This window comes from Pseudomyrmex gracilis, unplaced genomic scaffold (assembly GCF_002006095.1).
Source record: "Pseudomyrmex gracilis isolate BER0280 unplaced genomic scaffold, ASM200609v1 scaffold_29, whole genome shotgun sequence".
Classification (NCBI taxonomy): domain Eukaryota; kingdom Metazoa; phylum Arthropoda; class Insecta; order Hymenoptera; family Formicidae; genus Pseudomyrmex; species Pseudomyrmex gracilis.
Window position 1 is genome coordinate 238378 of NW_018020613.1, and position 23623 is coordinate 262000.

The following is a 23623-nucleotide window of genomic DNA, read 5'->3' on the forward strand; positions in this document are numbered from 1 at the left end:
CGAGATACACGTCCGATGCGCGATCTCTTTGAAGTGCGGAATCCGTGGTAGGAAGCGTGAGAACTGAGAAAAAGCATGCCGTCATTCGAGATTTTTCGGGAGCAGAATTAAAATTCTTCTGCGTCGATGAGCCTGGAAACGGATGAGGGAGAGGAGGCGCGCGCGCGCGCGAGCGAGCGCGGCTGTGTTCTCGGGAGAAAACCGCGAAAAGAATTTCCTCGAGATAAGCGACGCCGAGGAGGGAGTGGGAAAGCACCGTCGGGACATTCCGGGAAAAATGATTATACGAAGTTGGAAAAACTTTGGTACGCCAGAGGGAGAAAGAGAGAGAGAGAGAGAGAGAGAGAGAGAGAGAGAGAGGGAGAGGGAAGGAAGAAGAGTGTAGCAGAAGAGACGAAGTAGTTTCTCGCGGTGTCACCGTTGCGTGCTCATTTATCGCAGGACCGTTTTCATGGAAAACTGTTTTTTCAACTTGCCAAATTGTTGATTAAAGCCTCGGTTAATTAACCTTGCTTGTTAAATCGCAAAATATATCTGTATAGGTAAATTTTGTTATTGTTGTCAAGTAGATGTGACTGTATAAATGTTTCGAAGAAAGATAAAAGATTTCTCTCTCCCTTTTTCTTTGTCACTTTTGGAAGAAAGACTAATTGCGTAGAATTTTTCTCACCGAGTTATCGCGATAACACGGGGGGCTGCCAGCGTCAACGGATTGTCAGATGTGCGCGTATATACATATATATTTCCAAAGGGATTACGGGAATCCGTTAAGCCGTTACATCTGTGTGTTCTCGAGTGTGGAAAACTGAAAGAACGGAGAACGGAGGATTTTGTCTCAATTGCCTTATTTATATTTGTCCCAATCACCGTCGTCAGATTTTTCGTTCAACCATCTCTCACGGAGTCTTCCTTTCCTCGTTCTCCGTTTCGTCGTTCCGACGCGTCGCGGAAGGGTAAGACGAGACAGCGTGATAAATTACCGTGTGTCAAAGCCTCGGCGTGCATTCATTTGCACGGCGTTAGCACTGTCATTGGCACCATTCCTCATTCGCGCGCGAGTAATGAGCGACGCGTTTCTTCGAGACGTCGCTCGTCGAGCGAGCGAAATAATTTCGATAAGTATTCATCAGCAAAATATATATATGTAGTTTCTCCCGTATTTACTATATTTATTTCAAGTGGCAAAACACATCACAGTGCGGCAAAAACCAGTTCAACGGTTTGACATTAAATGAAAATTGCGCACCGCTTGTATTATTTGCGATTTTCAGACGAACTTTAGTTTCGTACGCTGTGGGCTGTTCCCTTTTCAACTTCGCCGAACAATTCTCGTCCCAGACGATAGAACGCAGAAGGTGGGGTATTTAGAGATCGGGGTATACCGGACAACTCCCTTGATGCTGGACCGTGGTCTCGTCGGAGATAATAGGAGCTCGAAAGTTTTCGAGTTTGCAACTTTCTCTTTTCCCACGTAATCTCGCCGGTTTTTTCTCTCTCCCTTCGCTCTCCCGCCGACGTCGAACGAAATTCGTGGAGATTATTTCCCTCTATTCGCGCAATTCTCCTCTTTTTTCTCCTTCCTCCTTCCTCGTATTTCTCCGCTCTGTTTCTCGGTTTTTTTTTCTTCCTTCTTTTTTTTTTCCTCAGGAGTCCGTCAGCTTCTTTACATTTGTGTTCCGCACACCTCGTGTGTGCTCGTAAGTATAAGATATACGGTTGTAGATACTGCGAGATTTGTGGTCGCCGTGGCGCACAGCCGAAGGCAGACCGCTTTCAGGTGGAGATTGCGTTTTGACGTCTGATAGATTCATGGTTATTGGAATCAGAGTGGTACTATTACAGTGTGAGAAGTGTGGGATGGGCGACTAGTCGCCCCGAGGCGAAGTCGCGTAAATCAACCGGCGCTACCAGGATTCTGTTTTGGGAGTCTAGCGACACATGGGACTCCTTTTTCCTTCATCTCGATACATACATTTATCTGAAATTTCGAAATTTCAAAGTCCGTACTTTATACACGCGCAAATCCAATTCATTTTTTTTTCCCCCACAGACACAAGACATTGTGTCTGTTTTGTTACGTAAGTTCTGTTTTGTTATTAAAGCTTTATTTTACGAAAAAGTTTGCTTGAGAACGGAGGCGGGTGGAGTTGAGGTTGTGCTTTGACATTGACGAAGTAGACCCGTAGACGGTGTGGGAAACGTCGCTAATGTCGTAACCGAGTGTCATCGTGCACCCTCCTGCAGCATCGGAACTCTGCAAGGAGTGGATGGAGGAGGATGACGGGAACGGCGAAAAGGGATGCCGGGGAGATATATCGTCGCTCGGGACAACCAATGAAGAACAGGAGGTTGATGGCTTGAAGACGGGCTGGTTATCTTTTGCCTGTAGGTGCAAGGATGTAGCGTTAGAGAAGAGAAGACGAGCTTTACTGTCTCTACAAAACAGCACCGTGGCGTCTACTCTTGTCGACAAAGCTTTGGACGGGGACGTACTGATGTTCTTGTTTTTTAATTAACAAGTTTACACGATTTATTATAAGAAGTAAAGAAGAAAAGATAATTGCTCTGGTTTCTTTTGCAAGAAATGCAGTTATGCAATATTGTTTTCAATTTAAAAAACTGTGAAGAACAAAAAATATAACAAATATAAAATAACAGTCAAGTCAAAATTTTTCAAACTAATTATTAAACGCTTATTATTAACTTATTGAGTGTCTTTAATTCTAAAATTATATTTCACATATGTGAGTAGAAAACATATTAAGTAATAAATAATTAACTTTGTTTAACTTTTTGTTTGAGATCGTTTGTTTCTAAACAAATAATGTTTCTTTATTTTCCGAAGACAATATTCCAAAGTATTATATTCTTTGTTTCGCAGTGTCCCAAAGGGTAGCCAAACGGTTAACTGGGTCGGGGAGTCCCTGAACTATATTCTCTGCAAACACGAAACCAATCGCGCGACACCTTCGATGACCAAACGAACGACTCGGTGGCAATAACGGGGGCAATAGTTGTTGTGGGCGAGGGAGTTAAGGATCGCGGGGGTGGAGTTCGATGGTTTCAGAATGGAACGGTCCAGAAACAGAGGGGGACAGTTGTGGAGTTCGACCATCGCTCTAGCTTCACCGGGACATCTTTCCTTTTATTGGCCATAAAAGCAATAATGCGATGCGATACCGCCATGCGATACGCGTGCCGACGCTCAAGTACGACAAAACGATACAAATACCTGAATTCCTCTCAGTTCCCTCCTTTCTAACTTCGATCTTCCGTCCTTTCTTGACACACGACGTTTGCGATAGGAATTCAAGATCGTTCTCGTCGTTTCTTTCTATTTTCGTCTAATACGCAGCAAATATCTACTACATATACTTAATAATATTTCTTGCAATGATATCGAGCATCAGATCTTTATAGAGATCTTTTTTCTCTGAATTTTGCAACATGTACTTTCTATGCATGAGAGCACATACCCGAAATGCGACTGACGTCGTCAAATGCCGTCCTTTTAATTTCGCCAAGGTGAGCGAGGAAATTAAAGCGACGGATGAAACGATAATCGTTCAAGACCCATTCTCCCGACTCTCCGGGCTGTGAAGCTCATTTTGCGCTGTTTAAAAATCTCATGAAGGCGAAACAAAGGATGAGGCGCGAGCGTTTGGCATTAAACGGCTCTCGAAGGACGTGGCGATGGGGAAACGAAGAACCAAGGCGCAAACCTGGGACAAGGAAGAGCGTCGTGATGACGTCTCAATTCCCCCAGAGTCGGCCTTTAAAAAAAAAAGCTGAGGGTAAGATTCTTATCAGAACGTTTCGCCTCTCGACCGGCCTAATTTACTTATGCTCCTCCCTTCCGAGCCTATTTACAAGTGCAAAATTGTCTACGTCCCTCTCTCTATCAACTGGCTCGAAAAAAACTCGTTCCTCAATCGTTCGCAGGTCCGAACCTTTTCCATAATGCGTATAAAACCACACATTTATGTGTAATAAATAAAACTTGTGTAATATTTAAATAATTTGTTTTCTCACTAAACGGAGAAAATTGAAAAAAGGATTGTTTCAACAATGGAAGTATTTGCACAAAAGAGTCAACAACGTCAAGCGTATCAATGCGTCGCCGATAAATGGCGCGCGAAGGGGTCGTAAGTTTTCTCCTTGCTCACGTCTCGATGTCCAGTGGGACGCTAAGAAGCAAAACGACACCTTGAGCCCGAGATTACAACCGTCCGAATCCTCTTTTCTCGCCCTTCCGAGCAGCGTCGTGTTTTTACATCTGTTTTTGCACGGCGCGCCTCTTGTAAGACTAGCCGTCTTACGTCACCTTCTTCCCCCGATTTCGAGCCCTTGCCACGTGCTTCCCTACACATACGCGCGCGAGAGACGCGTATGTATGCAAAATCCACATTCCACGAGCTCGCTGCGCCTCGCAGACGCAGCGGGGGATACATTTCATACGGGAATACGATTATTTCCGAATCGGGGAAGGGAAGATCTTCGTTGCGCTCATGGATTTATTAGCGGAAATTAGAACCGTTATACTGGATCCTCGCGAAACTTAAAGAAACGGAAGAGGAAAGCTACCCAAGACGCCATTTATTATAAAAACAACCGCGACTAGATACAGTGATGTCGCGCGCGAAGGGAGATTTCTTTCTGTTTTCACATTTCAATATTTCCGACGATGTTGGAAAAACGTAGTAGTAGAACGACGAGTAGCAGTAGACTTCTCTCTCTCTCTCGGTCTGTCTCTCTGATATTTTTATCCTCGGTGTTTGTAAAACCTGCTAATGGCAATAAAAAATCGGCCGGTACTACTTCGCGAAATATTAGAAGAGCTCGCGTCAGTTACGAGTTACGATTAAGGCAACAACGTTCGCCAATAAAATTACAGTAACGATTCGTCGGGAGATGTTCGGCGACGTGTGAAATAATGCAAATTTGGCCACAAAACAGTTACATTGTGTAACTTCGCTCGCGTAAGAGCGATTTGCCGCGAAAATGACACTTTTACGAGCGATTATCGCCGTGGCGTCTTTAAAAAGATCCACCGGAACGAGGACGTTGCCAAAGAAGCTAAGATTTGTGACGGACCCACGGCGGGCATAAAGGGAATCGCATCATCATCGTAAACCGACTAACCATCCTTCCGCCAGAAGGGAGAAGAACGTCGATGCTGGTAGTAGAGACTTTCAAACACTTCGACGTTAAACTATCCGGCTATACGATCGCACCCGCTTCTCTCCATCGTTCTCTCGTCTGTTCTTTTATCGTGACAGACGAGCGCGTCGCATCAGTGCAATTCTTATGCGCTCCTTAAACAAAGATTTCAATAGAGTGTTTTCTTATTCAGTCGTTATTTATTTTAAAATAATCTGCTGCCAACGTCGGCACTTTCTTCAGGTAAACAATTTGTGAAGAAATTTTTCTCAAACACGTCCAACATACAAAAATGTGAAAAATTACGTTTTAACACAAAACAATACTATCAAACAATTTTTTGTTCTAATGTCACTCAGCGTCTCACTCGAGTGAATGTTTCACTTTAATGCTTGCACCCTTTCCCATCCCGCCCTTTGCTAGAAATCGCAACTTTCGACCTACGAATTCTTCGCCACCTTTGTTCCCGCGAAACTTTTCACACAATCCGTTTCCTCTTTGTCTTTCTCTCTTTTCCATCTTTCCGGTCCCGTCTTCCTCGTCCGCTTCTATCTTTTCCTCTAGAAGCTAAGACTTTTCTCACTTTTCGCACATGTTTCATGGAGGTATCAGCGGACTCGGTTAGAGGATTTGCAAGGTAAATGGCATAAACGAAAGGGCAGAGCCATTTTTTAACTCGCTATCTACTTTCGGAGTCTGTACAACGGGAAGAAGAAACGCAGTTGCGTATTGACTCTCAAACTACTGTGATTTTCTTTGCAACAATTTTCTTGCGCGGAACAAAAAAAGAAATTAATTATTAATTCATCAGCCACGTTTCGCGAGTGTGAGCGCACCAATTTTCTCGTGAGTCTCTACGCGGTTTGTAGGCGAGAAAGAGAACTTACTCGCGAATAACATCGACCAAGAAAATAGATATCAATAATGGTCCCCTCGTGACGCGCATGTGCCTGCTAATTTATTTCTCTATGAATATCCGAAAAGGCACCCTTTCTCCTTCCACTCCGAAGAAGACTACCGGAGCCGTTGTCTTCTGACTCGGGTGGGCGTTGTATGACCGGGACATTAAGACATTGTTCGTATGATTTATACGCCGATTTGCATTCACGCGTCGGCCGTATATCAGGCGAACGCTATGCGTGAACTTCGCGCGCGCACGCGCGCGCGAGCTACCGCGCTTCACACCTTTGCCATTCGCTAAACTCCATTGTGAATTCATTACTCTAAGGAAAATTTCATCTATATAGCGCGAAGTTTCGAGATTCGTGCGAAAAGAAAATACGTCTGACACGACGGTTCGATCTTCGAAATATTTTCTGAATAAAGATAACTTGGATACATTTATCATTTTATATACGTAAAAGTGTATTATTTTTCTGAACGTTACGAAATGCGAGTTGAACAAGGCGTAGACGCGTAAAACGCAATGAGGAGTATTAGCGCAAACTTGTTTCGGACTTGCTGGCAACCGTGTTTTCGCAACGTCTAATTTGTACACACATCAGCGTACACACGCACACACATACGTGACAACACACACACACACCTATCTTGCACGAGTAGCTAGGACCGCTCACGTGCGCGTATCCTTCGCCAGGAGGTGAACAGGCGACTGATGAACTTGAGTCATCGATCATCCAATTAGCCGGGCGATCAATCATCTTGCTGCCATTTGCCCCGAGCCTATACCGACGGTCCTCGAACGGGTTACCTCGCTTGCTTACAAGCATGGTCCAGCGGCATCCTTCCCCGTGTAGCCGGCGGCGCGGTCTACCCGCTTTCTACCCGCGCTGGAAGCGCGCGGTGTTCATGTAATCAACCCTTTTCAACGCGTTCACTTTCGACGGAACATTAACTGCTCCACCTCCTCTCATCGTCGCCGCAGCGCGACTTTTTCGTCCTGCTTCGAGGCTCTCTCCCGGATCAATAATTCGACGGTGACAAAACGCGCCAAATAATAATCATATGCGCACGGCGAAATAAACATTTAATAATCGAGATTATCGTGTCACGGTTCTTTCTACATTTGCAACGAACAAAAATAAAATAAATAAATTGCACGAACAAACGTGATCCTTAACTGCGTCACTTGGTTATACGGTGGGATGATGCGAGAGACGCTTGCACATTGAACGTCAATATTTGAAGTTTCCAAGAGCGGAGAGACGCCGTCGTAAATCGAGGAAATATATTAACAACTCACGATACACGAGAGTGAACACATCGAAATCGGTGTCTGCGCCTTCGTCTGCCGGCGATAATCCCCCGCATCCTGCTCGTTATCGTGTTAGCAACGGGAAGACGCGCTCCGCGTCTTCGCTTCTTCATTTGCGATACGGAAGGGAAGGCGCGGGGGTAAAGACGCGTCGATATATACGCGCGCGCTCTGATATATCGGATAATAATGCGCGATATGACGCGTGAGTTGTTAATTCGCACGTCGCGTCCAATGCACATGACGCGAACTCGCGAATCTTCCGCCCCGCGCTCTTCTCACCCTTCGCGTTCCACGCGCTTCTCGTTCGTCTCTCCGATATTTCCGCGCGACTTGCCGCCAATAGCTACGCCCACCCTCCCTTACGTTCTTTTGCAGAACAAAAAATTTCCCGCTAAATCGACCGCACTTGACCCGAGGTATTGCTCGTTTGTTCGATATACGATTAGATTCAAGATACGTAGTCGTATTCATTCGTCGCCGCGCGCGTGATACCAGTAAAAATATAATTACATAATTTTTCAAGTCTTTTGTAACATATTTCACAAGATGCAAATTATTCAATAAAGCGACTGAAACGATCGCAAAAATTCTAAAGAACGAGAAGCGCATTCCATCTCGTCCCCCGCCATGTTTAATTTATGCTGATAGATCTTTACATTCCAAATTGGCTTTTAAACTCCAATTATTTAAAGACACATCGAGCTCCACCGTGTAACGACTCGCTTATATTGACTGCTCGCTGCCTCACGTTTCTACCTGCTTACGTTCTTCTTCTTCTCGATTTGTATCTATTTCCATAATTTCCTCTTAGTGCTGATAATTTCACCATCGCCGACGTTTCCCTCGGCCCTTTTAGAATCCTCACTTCGAAACACGTAGTTGTATGTAAAACGAGGTACAAGAACTGATGCGATCAACCACAGTTGCCTACACAAGCCCTTCTCATCGCGGTCTCTTTTGCATACGGATTGCGATATTGCTAGCCGCTTGCATAATTTCACACACGGTACATGATGGTATTTACATATTTACTTTTCCCGTTGATGAGAGAGAAAGCGCGCGGGAGGGTTTATATATCGCGCGCGGCAAGAATTGTTTATCAAGATGGTTCGTCACGCGTATTCGCGCTCGAGTACTTAAGTTCTTACGAAAATATTTCTCTCGAGAAGAGAGCAACGAGCGCGGTAACCAGCCAACGTTTCTGCTACCTCCGAGATGTCGGGCGGAAGACGATATAGAACGAAACCAGGGGTGGCTCTCGGAACCACCCGCAGAGCGCTAAGCCGATAGGCCGTGAATCTATGGGGTGGGCGCGGGAAAACGAAAACCTAAGTGTCGGGCGGAAAACGTCTCTTTAATGCTCTTAACGTCGTCACGCTACTTTTGCCAAGCTCCCGCTTTTGCTGCAAGACTTCTCTCTATCTCTTCCTCTCTTCTTCTCTTGCGAATAAATATACAGCAGCGTTCAATTCAGAGCGATTGTCCGAGTAGAAGTTTCCCATCTTTGTTGGCGTCAACTTCTCTCGACAAGATCACGAATCGATCATTAAATTGACGAAACATTGACTGTACATATCTCTAGTATTTTCTGTAATATTACATATTATATAATAGAAATAAAGGAATTAATATAAAAAATAATGTATAATTCTAGACTAAGCTACTCTTGTTGAATCCGTAAATCTTATCCGTACAAGATAGAGAGTGGATCTGTAAAGAGATTAGCGTTTGGAAGATATCTTCCGTTGAGATTTCGAGATCTCTGTTTACTAAACTGATTTCTCTTCTCTCTCTCTCTTTTTCTCTCTCTTTCTCATAGTAGAGTTATCTTCCATGAGCGCGTCCATCGCGCGTTCGCACATTTTCTCCGTTGAAAGGAGAATTTAGCGACGCTTTCACACCAGCTTCGACGAGGCAATCCCTCGTCGACGACGGTGGTCCCTGTCACTGCGTGCCCGTGACAGTCGGCAATTAACAGCCCCGGACTCTCGCCTTTCTCTCTTTCCCTCTTTCTCTCCTTCTCTCTTGATCCGCGTGCCTTCTCCGGGCGCTAACGTAGAGCGGCGCCACACTAGAGCCGCCGCGCTAGGCGCCCGCTTAAATAATTGTCCCCCCGTCGGACGGTTAAGACACCGATTTGCCGCCGACACGCTTTCCATCCCCGGTGCCATCGTTTTCTCTCGTTCGCTCTTTCGACCCTCGGCGCGTTTCTCGTCACCACCCGCGACGCTAGTCGATAACAGTCGTCAATTTGGCTGTCGTGTTTTCCGATTATTCCTGATTTATTTCCAGATTCCCGTGAGAGACATTCTCTCTCGCGTCTGTACAATTTAGATCGTAGGTAGGTAACGTTGCAACGTCATTATCGAAGTTACCGGATAACTGTGTCAGCGCGTACGATGACAAAACGACACGCGTTTGTCCCGCGCGTGTCGCATTTCTTTCGCGTCAGAAATGTCTCTCGTCGATTCATCTCAATTAAGAAAATTTAAATGGCGCGAGGGAGAATCGTCTTTTTTTTTTTCGGGGAATGTCTAGGTGTCCGCAACGATGTTCTTCAAGATGATTACCGCGTTCCGAATTTAACTTCCGCCACCACCTCTCTCGCCGAGGGAGCATCGGTATATACTATTCCCAGAAGCGAAGGAAAGAATCGCGTCGTTAGATAAATGGGACGTTTTATCTGGAATTACGACTTTTTATTTGAGCTCCGATTACAGCCCGAGACGCTTCTCACAAAAGGGATGAAGCGATTTCAGTGTCTTCGGATCAACGTCGGACGATTTGTATTGCAATGATATAAGTTTTTCTCAAGCGATCGTTTTTTTTTTTTTTTCACGAAAGAATACATCTCTCTCGGTTAAAAATAATTAATAAAACTAACACAAGCACTTTGTCGAAGTGAACATCGGATCTTTGCTTGCAAGTACATGTGGTTTTTCTAACTAGATCGCGTACGTGCACACATTTATTGGATTATCTATGTTTTGGGTTATTAAAAATTTCACCCTGTTTGTTTTGTTTTATATTTTTATCTAATCCACACGGTTCGTTTACATCATATTCTTTTTACTTGCGGTTATCGAAATTGGCTGAAACTCTTTCTCGACGGGGGAGAGGGTATTACATTGACTATATTATCAAAGTTATATCCGCGTATTCGCCGGATCGGAAGTAACTTTAAACGCGATGCCGTGATAGAGATATTTTACGTCGTGAAACACGACGAGAGATGCGGCATCCTGATGACGAGGTGAAAAACGAATAAACGAACGAAGCGCCGGCTCCCCTTCTACCGTCCTAACACGGTCATCCTAACCTCGTTAACTGACAGTACACTGTTTATACGGTAATCGTACGCGAAGCGAGAGAAACGAACAGAGGGAAAAAGAAGGGTGGACTGTGCCGTTATACCACCTTGCACGTCGAGGGCTCTTACGCGCTGTTTAACTTATCCATTTAAAACTCAAACACGCGAAACAATTAATTAGTAATTAACGCTAGTCGGTAGCCGGAGCAACGGAATAGAGAAGAAGAGAGAGAGAAAGGGAGAGAGAAAGAGAAAGAGGGAAAGAGAGAGAGAGAGAGAGAGACAGATCGACGGTTGCGCAGGTGGAAAGGGCGTTCTCTTCTCAAAGGATGGCCGTTCTACCACCCCCAAAAAGGAGATATTCAATGGGTAGCAGAGAGGAGGCTTCTGCAAGTGCAAGAAACTTTAAAGTTTCAAACTTTAACTCTGCTGTTAGCTTCTAATTAGCGGACAAACAGTCAGCTTCAAGATACAGGTATCGCCTCTATTGGTGGCCTACAGGGAAGAAATTGTAAACTACATGGTTACTCTCTTATAAACTTTTTACCTAATTACAACAGTATTTCTGTCACAATGTGTAATTAAATACACGTAGACACATCAAGAATTATTACACGCATAATATAAAAACACACATTGACACTACGCGATGGAAATTGTTTACTGCGTGAGAGAGAAAAAGCGGAATGTAACGCATTGTATATTATACTAGTTAGGGGAGTATAAAAAGTACAGCGTAACATTTGTCTTCAAGTTTTAATCTGCATTTATCCGAGAAAGTTAGAGAAAGTGTCGCATTTCTATTATTATTATTACTCTGGCATCTCCTTTTTGTTTCAGTCACGTGTTATTTGTATTTCGTTTTTTTCTTGTACTATATATATTACGAGAAAATTACTCCGAGGAAATAATAATTTTTCGCGCGATGTTTTTGATCGCACTTCCGATCGACAAATCGAAATCCGTTTTAGTTCGTGAGCTAAAACGCGTTTCCTTTTGCCCTGCGGTCTTCTTGCAGATTACCTGTCACTCCGCACTTGAATTAACCGCTACCTGTCGGGATTATGAAAACGTTAGCGTTACTGGCTGGGTCGCGTGAGTTCCGTAACACTTACTCACGAAACGACAAACGCACTCGCTCCGCAAATTTTGCATGGGCGGCAGTATCGGTTCTGAACGACGCGGCGGCAGGTCGCGAGTTGACCGAGAAGAGGGTTGCCTCGGGGGGAGGTAGGCGGGTTGGGTCACCGTTGGCGTGAGGGTTTCAATATGCTTCGGCGGTAGTTACAGTACCTTCTCCGGACCACCACAGATCGGTCTAGGCGGGTGAAAAGCAGGATGGGAGAGAGGGGGGAGGAATGGTGGCAGAGAGGAAGGAGGACTATCGTGCTGCGGTATCGGTCGCCTTGGTTATTTAGGAAACCATATCAAAGTTTGAGTTGGCTGCCTGCCGCTACTACGCACCCTCCTATCGGCGGCTCCGCTCCTGGACAATGAGGTCTCTTCCGGTCTCGTCGAGGTCGCCCTTGACGTTCGTTACAACGCCAAATAACGTCTGAAGCCACTGGAATGGCAGTGAGGTGTACGAGAAAATGTGTTATAGTAATTACGTTATAGTAATTTGATGATTAGAAATTGTTTTTGAGTTTTGGAAATAATTCGTCTATTTAACATACAAAGATGTTTTTTCGGGTTTGAACCGCGTTAGTGTCATTGTTATACCGCGCAAGCATCAAATATCAAATTCGTCTATTTGTTTCGTAATTAAACTAATTATTCAACAAAAATCTTCGTGTTGAAAATTTCAGTTTTGTCACTTTTTTTCTCGCGCACATATTTCGCCCTTTTGCAAAATACGTTTCCGTAATGATGTGTAAATGTATAGAGCTTATAAAGTAAGCAAATGGAGTTCAGTCTATATTGCGACTCTTGAGTTCGTGGATTTCTTGCGGCGACGTGGCGAGGACCAATAAAAGACGACATGTTATCGCAGTGAATTCAGTAGGACTGAGAAGAGGAGACGGTTCTTCTAGTTTCCTGCCAGGTCCGCGGGTTCTTCAGGAAGGGTCTAGAGATTTAATTAAGGCAAGGCGACGGGTAGAAAGACGAGTCGCTACGTCGTGTAAACTTGAGCTAACCCCCCGCTGGCCCCCCGTTTCACCCCGTCTTCCTATCTCTGTCTTTGAAACGAGTCAAGTCGGTCCCTCTTCTCCTCACCATTCGAGAGAATCTCTCACGAAAACTCGTGAGAACGCCGCACACGTCTAGAGCGTACATCTTCGGCCAAACGTGTGCGTCAAAGTTCGTCAGGTTGCTCGGATTTCCAACGCCAGAAATTCCCTTCAAGAGGCCTATGTCTTATTGCGACTTCGTAAATCTTGTCACACAACGTGAAGACTGGATTACCTAACCGATTTATTCGAATAAAGTAAAGAAATTCAAAACTCAGTGTATATTATTTTTTGTACACATTTATTTTATAACGTAAACATATTAAATTAAGAAAATTTATCGTGAAAAATTTGATACTTACAACAGAATATTTTAAAATATACACGCTCTCCATTTTATAGAACAGAGTAATTGTCGGCAAGATTGAAAAGTTTTCACAAGTTTTTATCGTTTCCTTTCCAAGTGTTACGTTTACCAGCTATATTTATTCAAAGTTCACTTTGAAACAGTACGCGGGCATCATCTGCCTCGCGGTTTTAGCGTCAATAATTTGCAAAGGCTGCAGGGCAGGTTCTAACCGACTGATTTCACGCATCTGGCGTTTGGTGGTTTAGTCAGGCCCGATCCGTGCTGGCTCCAGAGCGAGAGAGGATCAGCAAAAGACGTCGGGAAACAAGAGAGAAAGTGAGAGAAGACAGCTGGCAAGAGAGACGGAGACGAGAGAAAGCTGGAGTTAGAGGGCAAGGGGGTGGAGGTGGATGAAAGCAGAGGGCGAGTGCGGGCAGTCCCTGCCTCGCCGCCGTGGTGGTCCCGTGATCAATATTCCTTACCCCCTTTGCCTTGGCTTACCCCTCCGGTACGATACGGGTGCCCCTTACCTCGGAAAGACCCTCCTTCCATCCATACTCTCGCTACCTACCCCGTACCCCCTCGGGGGAGAACCCAGTAGAAACCCCTGAAACCCCTCTCGCACCCTCGTCTTAATTAGGAGTCTGAATCTGCGGCGGACACGCGTATAAGGGTAGGTCGGAGGAGGTCGAAAAGGGGTGGAGTGTGGGTGGATGGTTGGCAGTGGAGGCCGGGGTAAATCCGCAGACGAGCCTCGTGTCCGAGACATTATACACGACTTTGTTGCGATCGCTCGGTGTCAGGCTCTTATCAAGTCACCCTTTTCATTATTCCTTAAGATAAACCATATTTGTGCGCATCCTTATCTTTTCGCTACACGGAGTAAACACCGACTATAGAGGCTTGCGCTTTGTTTATTTTTCGAGGAAAAGAATTTCACTGACAACTTTATTGCTTTTTAACGCCTGAGTAGTCGAGCAACTTTTCGTACTTCTCACACAGATCTTCTCGGAAATTACTGTTTCTTCGCAAACTGATGCAGATTTAAAGAGTATTGAAGATTATCTTGGATCACATTTGTGAAAAAAGAGCGTTAAAGTAAAAATCGAGATTTTGTTAATATGAATAATTCCATTCCAGCTAATGTAGATTTTTAAGAAGCTTCAAGAGCACTACGCGCATCACGCGCGCACGGACAAGGAGGAAATTTACATGCATGGTACATACAGGGTAGTACATGGGAGGGTGGCGAGGCCTGAACCGTAGAGGATATTGGGGTTAGGCCATTCATTAGATTATGGGAATTCGGGGGTACCCATCGAAGGGAAAGGAGTAGAAGGGCTGGGGAAGCTTGGCTGCGCGATCAAGGAATACCCCACGTGCATTAGCTTGCGTCATAACGCGCGGCGAATGGATTGAAAGTGGATGAGGAGTATATTTTTACGATTTTCTTCTCGATCGTTTATTTGTTTACCGTAAAAAAATTTCTTGGAGGACATTCAAACTCTCTTTCACTCGTGTTTGCTGAATATCTTACTCACATGTGAAAAAAAAAATTAAGTGAATTTGTATTAAATCTTTTTATTTTTACAAATTAGAAGAAAAAAGAAAAATATTTCGTAGAAGTAATTGCTGTTTTTCTTCTATTACAGAGTCGTCCCTTACGAGGCGGGACTATCCCCGCCAAATCATGAACAAGGTAAAGTCAAATCGCACGACTTGCGTGAGTATGTGTAATTTTCTATTTTATTCTACACATTTAAAATTCTTTTTTTTTTCGTATTCTCTCTTTAAAAGTATATTATGTACGTCTTAATATTGCGTAAAAAAGAAACATCGTGTTGTAAACATAGATTTAGGTGTGCGTCTTTTATCGAAGCACAAGTCAGTTACTAGGGAGGATCGATCTAACACCTTTAATTGGTTTTCGTGTTCCGCGGCTCGTATTGCATGTTCGTATCTTTAGTTACCAACGTCTGCGCCTACCAATCAACACGCGCAAGGAAATGTTACGTACACGCGCGCTTCTACCTTATGTGCGCTATTACACGCAGTAAGATTTATAATGTATGTTTTTAGAAGAGAATAAATGCAACGCGTCGAGTTTAAAGCGTATACTTCTTGCCTTTTTTTTTTTTGTAAATTAAATTTAAAACATATTTGTCACGTCGAGAAAGTCGTTTATCTCTACCGTGGGGTAGTTACATGTACAACTGCTTACATGTATAACTTGAGCTTCATTTGTAGAGCTTTTATGTGCCGTCTGCTTTCCCTCATTATGCATTGCACATGAGAAAACTTGCTTGGAATCTCTCTCTCTCTCTCTCTCTCTCTCTCTCTCTTTCACTCACTTGCTCACTTACTCTATCGCGCTGGTTTTCCTCAGCCATCTTCGTGCCGGGGTGCCGAGCGCTACTACCCGCCTTCTCTTGGTTTTCTCCGCACATCGTTGCTCGCTTCGTACCTCGACTTCTTTATAAACTTTTAATGACGGCAAAGCCTAATCGAGAGAACGAGCGAACACATCGGGTACGAAACTACCCGAGAATATTGACGTTGGATTTCGATAGTTAACCAGTTTGCCGTCATTTTTTTTTTGGAAAACAATTTTCATACGCTTGTTTGCAATAACGCGATTGTAGATCACTGATTGATTATCGTGTTTATATCAATGATTATACGTTCATTGATATGAACACGCATTAATTGTTGTTTAATTGTAACTTCATTAATGACGTACGAGTATTTTTTTTCTCTCTTTCTATTCTCTGTTGTAAAATATTCATACAATCGATGCGTTCACACTCGGTAATTGTTAGCCGCAATACACAACATTGCATAATATATGTGGCGATAAATACGAGCAGGAAGTTGAAGTTCGAGCTTGCGCGCGAGCAGGGACGCTTTCGATTTGCAACAAATCATTCAACGTTTACGCTCGGCTGCCCGTCCAGTTGAATTAAACTTCTACCGAGAGAACTTCGTTCTCTCCCGCTTACCCTCCTTCTCTCCCACCCTCCTTTCAGAAACATACATATACACCGGGTATAGCTAACGGCCTGTACCTTGCTGCTCGAAGTTCGCTCCTAGTGCTTTCGTGCGAAAGCAGTTAGCTGTTTGACGTTGCGCTATGCTCGTTACGGACATGTCGGAATTAACGTGCCTACGCACGCTGTACGCGAGTCGAACGAGTTCACACGCGATAAATAATATTTGAGAGCGATACTTAAGATCGAATAAAGATGATGTGCAATTTTTTTTTTTTTTATGTAGGATATATCGCAAACATTTGTCAACAATTGTTAGATGAATGATAGGTGTACGCATGTACAATAACTACGATTGTTTAAACTGTAGAAAAAAAAAAAACTTACCACTCGAAATGTCCACTGTATCTACACGTATTGTCGAAAAAAAATTCGATACTCTGTACTATAGCTTCTTCTTACCCTCGGAAAAAAAGGAAAAGGGGACACAAACCCATAACGTTCGACTCCTAAAGCACGATTAAACTAATCCTTACTTATTTGTTCCATTTCACGTTCCTCAGTGCACGGGTCCTAACATATATATTTCGCAATTGCGTTGGGAATGGGTTTTTTTGCGGAAATTTGGCTGAGTTACGAATGTCGTATAAAAGAAAACAAAAAGACGTTCGTATACCATAGAGTGGAACGTGATAACTGACGACGCGTGAGATTAGACGTACGAGCGCAAAGGTTTGAATTTGATTTTCGCGAGCGTTAAATAAAATTGTGCTTTTCTTGCTTGACGTTTAAGGAAGTACCGATGACGAAGTGTATACCTTGCGCCATTTAGCGGCGGCACTCTTTCATAAAGGACCTTAATAAAAATCCCAATCTAAACAAGCTTAATTTACGTCCGCCACATAATTACCTACCCCGAGGCACGACTTCCCTCGTTCAACTCCCTCTCCCCCTCTGACGTTCGTCGCGAACCGCCTCGAGCTCGCTCTGCAGGAGAAAAGGCGGTGGGATGGGAACGAAGGAGGTGTGCACGTTGAGAACGTACTGAAAAATCTAAGAGGCTTAAAGCATTAAAAGGGTTATATAACATTCATTACCAGCGGGTCAGCCTTTGTGAAATTTCCCTTGGAAGCGCCTTCACTCGGCGGACACAACCTCTTCTCGCCCCCTTGATTTCTCTCCTACCAATTCTCTCCCCTGCGCCGAGTTGTCTCCTCTTCTTCTTGCGAGAGCGGCGCTCTCGCTCTTCGAGCATCCCTCGTCTCTGGGGGGTGCAGAAATGGTCACGTGACTCGCGCCATCGTCCGGCAGAAGGGGCGGCGGGACAGAAAGTGGCGGAGAAAGGAGAAGAGAGAAGGGTCTACTTCTCTGATGAAGATGTCGCACACGCCGGGGACCCCGACGAGATTACTCGGGTTAGAACCTGCGGACCCTGGTCAGAGCACATGCTAATTGCTTTATTTGACATCAAGAAATAATGTACTGCTGTTCTCCGGTATACGGTCGCCGTTGTGTGTGCGGGATAACCTCGCGAGAAAACCGGAGGTCCTTCGTCCTCGTCTCGCGCCCTTTCTCACTGTCGTTCCTTCGACCATTTCTATAAATTTTCAGCGCGCGCGCTCTCGCGAAATGAATTTCGAAAATTTGCGGGATCACACGCCTCTCGTCCGGCGCGACATTAATGTTTACACGCACACACGTTTGAAGATATGTGTGCGATAATCGCAATTAAGACGCAGATAAATCATATTCGCGCAAAATGATGTTTCATCTTTTCTATATAAGTTTCTGAAGAACGACAGCTTTATGCCGCGCCATGTGGAACGCAAAATACAGAATAGGCAATTTGTAAAGAACTTTATACTCTTATACTGTTGACGCCGTTACAAACTTGGTGGACCCAATTCCAAAAGAACTACGTGAGACGACTGGTTACGTTAGGAAGATCAACTAAGAAGCCGGACCTAACAATCCTTCGGCAAACCAATAAACGTTTTTCCGAGTTACATATGACGGAATTTGTATGCCAAATCGCGTATTGGAGATGGTGCCGTGCGTTTCGACGCGGGGCACGCGCCTCTCTCGTAAATATGCCTTCGGTTGGCAAAGTGCTATTGCGAGCGCTACAGCAGGAAAGAGAAAGAGAGAGAGAGAGAGAGAGAAACGGGAGCATACAGGGGCTTAGGGTGTTAGGGTCGGTTCTGGGGTCGCCAAGGGTGCATTTCATCTTCGGAGGCGTCAGCTCGGAGACCGATCGACTATACGGTCGACGTTGGATCATCCATCTTTTATCGAATCGGACCTGATGGCCAGACCATCACCATTGCGACTCACAACTTTTGCCTTTCCGAAGACTCCGTGTAGCACCTGAGCGTGTGCGTCCGCATATAAATAATGGACAGCGGAGTTTCGACGTGTTATACTGCAGCGGCTTGTCAAACTTTCCACTCACTTCGCGACGCGAATTATTTTCTCATTTATTAATCGAACACATCGCGCTCGACGAAAAAAAAAAACAAACAAACTATACTTTTAGAAAATAAAAAGATAAAAGTCTTAAACGGGGTCGGTCTCAAACGATAAAGGTCTTAAACGACGATCAGGTAAAGTTTTCGAAGATGTGATTGTGTTTGTACGAGCAATATATTTTGACCGCGTCGTAGTAGCGCATCTGCATTGGTGTACGCGCGATTTAATAGTGATCAATGTTCCGTGGATCGAGTCATCCATCTCTTGTCGAATGGAAATCCGACATTTGGTGCCAGAAGCCGTTACAGCCATCTCAACTTTCGTCTCCGGCTAGCGTCCATCATGTCACGACGGAATACGCTCTCCTAACCAAACATACATTAATATGCATATGTACGTAACCCGGCATCCGTGAAAAAGTTGAGTTTATGATTGATGTTCACGCCGTTCATTCGTAATAATACGTTCTTCTGCTGTATAGTCATTAATTATTCTGAATAAGTAGTAAAAGCTATTTGCTAGTGTCGTCTATGTAGTTACTAGAAATCTTGAACGTAAAAATCAAGTTTGTGTCGTCGTCACTTTCTCTTTCCAATTTTCAACATTCTCATTTTTTTTTTTTTTTTTTCGTCAACACGATTTGGTTTTTATATATACTTCCAACGCGGTTGGAACAATGAGACACGCGCGAGCCGCGAAAATAGCTTATGATGTAGAGGGACCGTTGCGGAGGACTTGCGGGCGACGCAGGGGCTATTTTTGCGGTTGGCACGGGAAATAATTTAGGGGACGGATAATACGCGTAGGTCGTGCAATTTGGCCGCGTCGCCGATGTCGACGTAGTGGTGACGGAAAGTGCGTGCTCGTTTTCCATACACTTTCTCGCGCGCGACGCAGGAGTAGAGCGCGCGCGGGGGTACCAGCGTGTAACCGAGAACGGGGGCTCAGGTGTTCCACCGGATAATAGGCGACATCATCCTTGCTTCCCCGATCCTTCCCGTCGTCGCATCGCGTCGTCAAACCTTGATCGATGTAATATTCACGCTCGATACACGTCCCAGCTTCTGTTACTTGTTATACGCTACCATACCTGCAAGTTTTCCCTCGAATCTCATCAGCGCCCTTTCATGTCTTCTCGATACCTTCGTTGTTGATAATACTATGACAGTAACGCGTCAGTCACGATCCTTACCATTCATCATATTAAATTGGTGAAATGCGTAGCGATACATAAATATAACAAAATATATTCTGAACAAAAGTTCTTACTCGAAACAATTTTGAAACGGCGACAATTGCAATTACATTCTTTTTCTTATTTCATTTGTGTTACACACACTTGCTTTGCGTGATCAAAAATGTTGTCCGTTGCATATATTTTACTCAGAGCGAACGTGCAGTTGTTTGTATGTTTGTTTTTGTTTTTTGTTTTTTTTTTTTTTTCATACTTCTCGCAAAGAACACTTTACTTCACATTTCCGTCTCATCCGTCGGTCAACTAACGTCGAGCTCTTTCCGCGTTTGTAACAAGCAGAGAGCCGGTAGGGTGTCGGTTACTACTACCCCCGCGTGGCCGTATACTCATTGCGCGTGGTAAACACCCCTCTTTTGTTGGCGGTCGGTTGGAGTTAAGCCGAGGTCTCCCATTAGCGCCGCTCGGAATTACAAAAATAACACTTGTCCCTGCAGCCGGGGCGCCCACGGGCAGTCCAGTGTAGTTAAGTAAAATTAAGCTAAAATTTCCGACGAACCGCGATGTACATTCAACCCCTTTTCCGTCAGCTCGTGGCAGCGGCCGCGCGTACACGACCGGCCAACCCTTCGCGTTCAATCCCACCCCCTCCCACCTTCCTATCTCCCGCCTCCCTCCCCCTCTAGAAACTCGCTGGCCTCTCTTTCCACGTATACGTTACACTTCACGCTGCCCCCTTTATGCTCTGTGGGCATTAAATATTTACCTTTCGATGAATATGCAAATATAATTATTTACGCGCAATTTAGACGTTTTTACGCGTTCTGCGTGACGCTCGGCCGTTTATCAACGCATTCGGTATTTCGGGTGTCATTAAGAAACGCAAACTTTAATTATACAGTTATACGTTTTGCGCAAAAGAAACTTAGAACGAGTTTTTTAAACAAGAAAAATTGTGTTTTTTCTTCCAAATTTCCAATAAATAATTAGCTCGTGTAGCTCGAACACGAGTTGCGCACCTCTTTGAGTTGTGCCATAATTACACCAACGACTCGGTGATGACCGAGTGCAGACCGAAATGTGCAGTGTGCGTTACGCAGACAAATTCTATCTAATGACCATACGTCGATCATCCTCGTGGAGCAGCAAGCAGCTTTCCGTGACTACGTATTCGCGGTGCTGTCGTTAGCATCCTTCCGACTTGACGGCCGACGTCCTACGGCGAACAATTTCGTGAGCGCCGGCTGGCTAGCGAGCAAGCGAGCGAGCGAGCGAGCGCACGAACGAGAACGAACGACGAAGGGAAAATGTATTCGAGAGTTTCCAATTTGCGGTTGCGGCCCGGTGGAACGGGAAGAGTGCGGGTGGGATTGGTCGGCGGAGTGCGGCGCAGAGCTCTATTATGGTAATTATATGATAAATACAACAAGGCCTTGGGCGCTGTCTTCTCCTTCTCGGTCCTCTTTTCAGTCATGCTCGTTGGGCTCGCTCCTGTTCTCCATCAGCGGCAGGAATCTCGTTCCTCTCGCGAGGATTTCGTCCCCGTCGTCTTTCTGCTCGAGGTATTGTCGCTTTCTCTCATCCACCCTTCCTTCACCGCGTTTCTCGCCACTCGTTCGAGCCCTTAGTCGCCAGCTTCCTTATACGAGCGAGCACTGGCGGTTTGCCTTAAAATACGCCTCCTCTCTGCTGCGCGGAATGCAATTAATCTTATTCCCTTTCGATCTCGTCTTCTAACGGCGGCTCGCGTTAACCGAAAAGGGATGGGTAACGCGTCGCGCTAGAAGAAGTGTTACCGACTTAATGAAGTACGACTTTTGATGTGTGCCGAGGCGTCGGTGTGTACGCGAAAGGGAAATAGAGGAAAATGACGGGGAGAAGAGAGAGCTCGAGAAGAGAGCGAATTTACGCGGAAATCCTGACTAACATCCGTTTTCATTATCGCGATACGTTTACCTGCAGCCTTTTACATCTCCTTACGAAAAAGAGAACGGATTAGACCGGGGATAACTCGTTTGCCCTCGGAAATTAAATGCATTTTTGTGAACGTACAATTCTGTGATTTTTCCAAGCGTTGTCAGAATTGACGGAACAATCAGTGTGTTTTCAAATCGAAGATGAGATGCAGTTTCGAATCTAAAAAAACTCTACCGTGATTCTCCCGCGTGATTTAATAAAAAATGTTGCATTCAAGATTGCATTCCCTCTGGTTTTTTTCTTCTTTATTCCCGACGATACATTAGAGCGCGATTCACGTCGCGATTTAAGTTCCCTATCGGTCCGTCTAGTTTATTTCCGCTAACAAGAAACTATCGTTAACCTTCAACTATGCCGCCGCTATTCCAGTTGCCGCGGCGGCAATAGCTTATCTTTCCACTTTAGACGATTGTTTGAAACTCCATGTATCGCCGTGCTCGGTCGCCTTCCCCGCTAACAAGCTCGGCGACGACGTTGAGCATTAAACGCGACGCGTTCGCGGCGTAAACTAATATTCCTCGGGCGCGCACTCTCGCGTAGGGACGGAATCGCGGCGCGCGGGCAGGATCATTATAAATAGTCATAATTACAACAGTCGCGCGTGCTTAATTCAATTAGGTTGATTAACGTTGTACGTTGCACACCTAACCCCCGTCTCTCGCGCCTTCTCTCAACGGCGCCGGCAGCCGGGCTGAAGTTCGGGGTCTGGTTGGTCCTGAGGGTGCACGTGCGCGCGCGCGCACGCGGCGACGGCGGCAACAGCGGCGGCGGCGGTGGCGGCGGTCGAGAAACACGTATATAAAATATATACGCGATATTCTGGCCAGGATCCCGGACCAGACAGCGCAACGATATTATGCTTATACGCATAGACAAGTTATAGCCCGGGCTAATATGATTATCTCTTCGATAGAAGACAGAGCAAGCAAAAGTGAGGCCGGAACCTGCGAAGGGTAACGGTTTCACTTGTCCATTAACTCGAGACAATTAAAATTTAATTTACAACGTCTTCTTGACAGATACGTTACATCCGCGCGAAATCGTGCCAATTCTCGATATTATCCTCTGACAAGCTCTTTGGATTTTTTGTTCTTTTCCGATTGGAAATCTAATAAGAGAAAATTAGAAAACGAGAAAGCGCCGAGATTATTAACGGTCGCATTTTGGAGAAAAGCGAAGTAAACGGCGAGCAGGGTGTGTGTGCGCGCGCGCGTCGTTTGGATTTGTCGCGGACGGGGATCGAAGCTGAATAAATTAGCTTTTCCGCGAGGCCGTGATATAAAATTTTGAATATGAATGGACGGTTTTGCATTCGTAATGAGCTCTTATTCGGGGAAACAAAGCGCAGCTGACGAGAACATATGTAGATGAAGGCGCGGGCGTGCGAAATCCAAAATCCGCGCGAATCCTTCGGCACCTTAGATGCATCCTCTCTCTCTCTCTCTCTCTCTCTCTATCTTTTCGGTGGTGTCGTTACGATAAACTTAACTCGGCGCGCTAATTCGTGGCGCGCTCGCGTGAAATTTTGTTGGCATATATTTACATATATCGCCAGGCGAGGTGATATAGATATATACTCGTTGCGTTTTGAGATGGTGAGAGTCTCAGCCGTGCGTTCTCGAATTAAGCAGCGGCGAAGCCTACATCAATGTGCCGTTTTCCAGCGAAACCTACCCGATGCCTACCTCGCGAAGGGGATGAAGAGGGATGAAGAAAGGAGAGGCCTCTCATCTCGTCTATCCCTACCGCTAAACTCATCACCGCCGGTAATTCCATCGATGCTTTAAGCA

At 45.1% G+C, this 23623-nt stretch overlaps 1 protein-coding gene across 5 annotated transcripts in view; it reads left to right on the forward strand.

Moving 5' to 3' along the window:
• LOC109852460 (mucin-19-like) overlaps positions 1–23623 on the forward strand; it is a 223944-nt gene that overhangs the window by 154256 nt on the left and 46065 nt on the right. For all 5 annotated transcript variants that reach the window (XM_020423639.1, XM_020423640.1, XM_020423642.1 and 2 more), the window contains one exon: positions 14861–14907. In XM_020423639.1, the coding sequence (XP_020279228.1) occupies positions 14861–14907 (47 nt within the window). The remainder of the gene's footprint in view (positions 1–14860; positions 14908–23623) is intronic.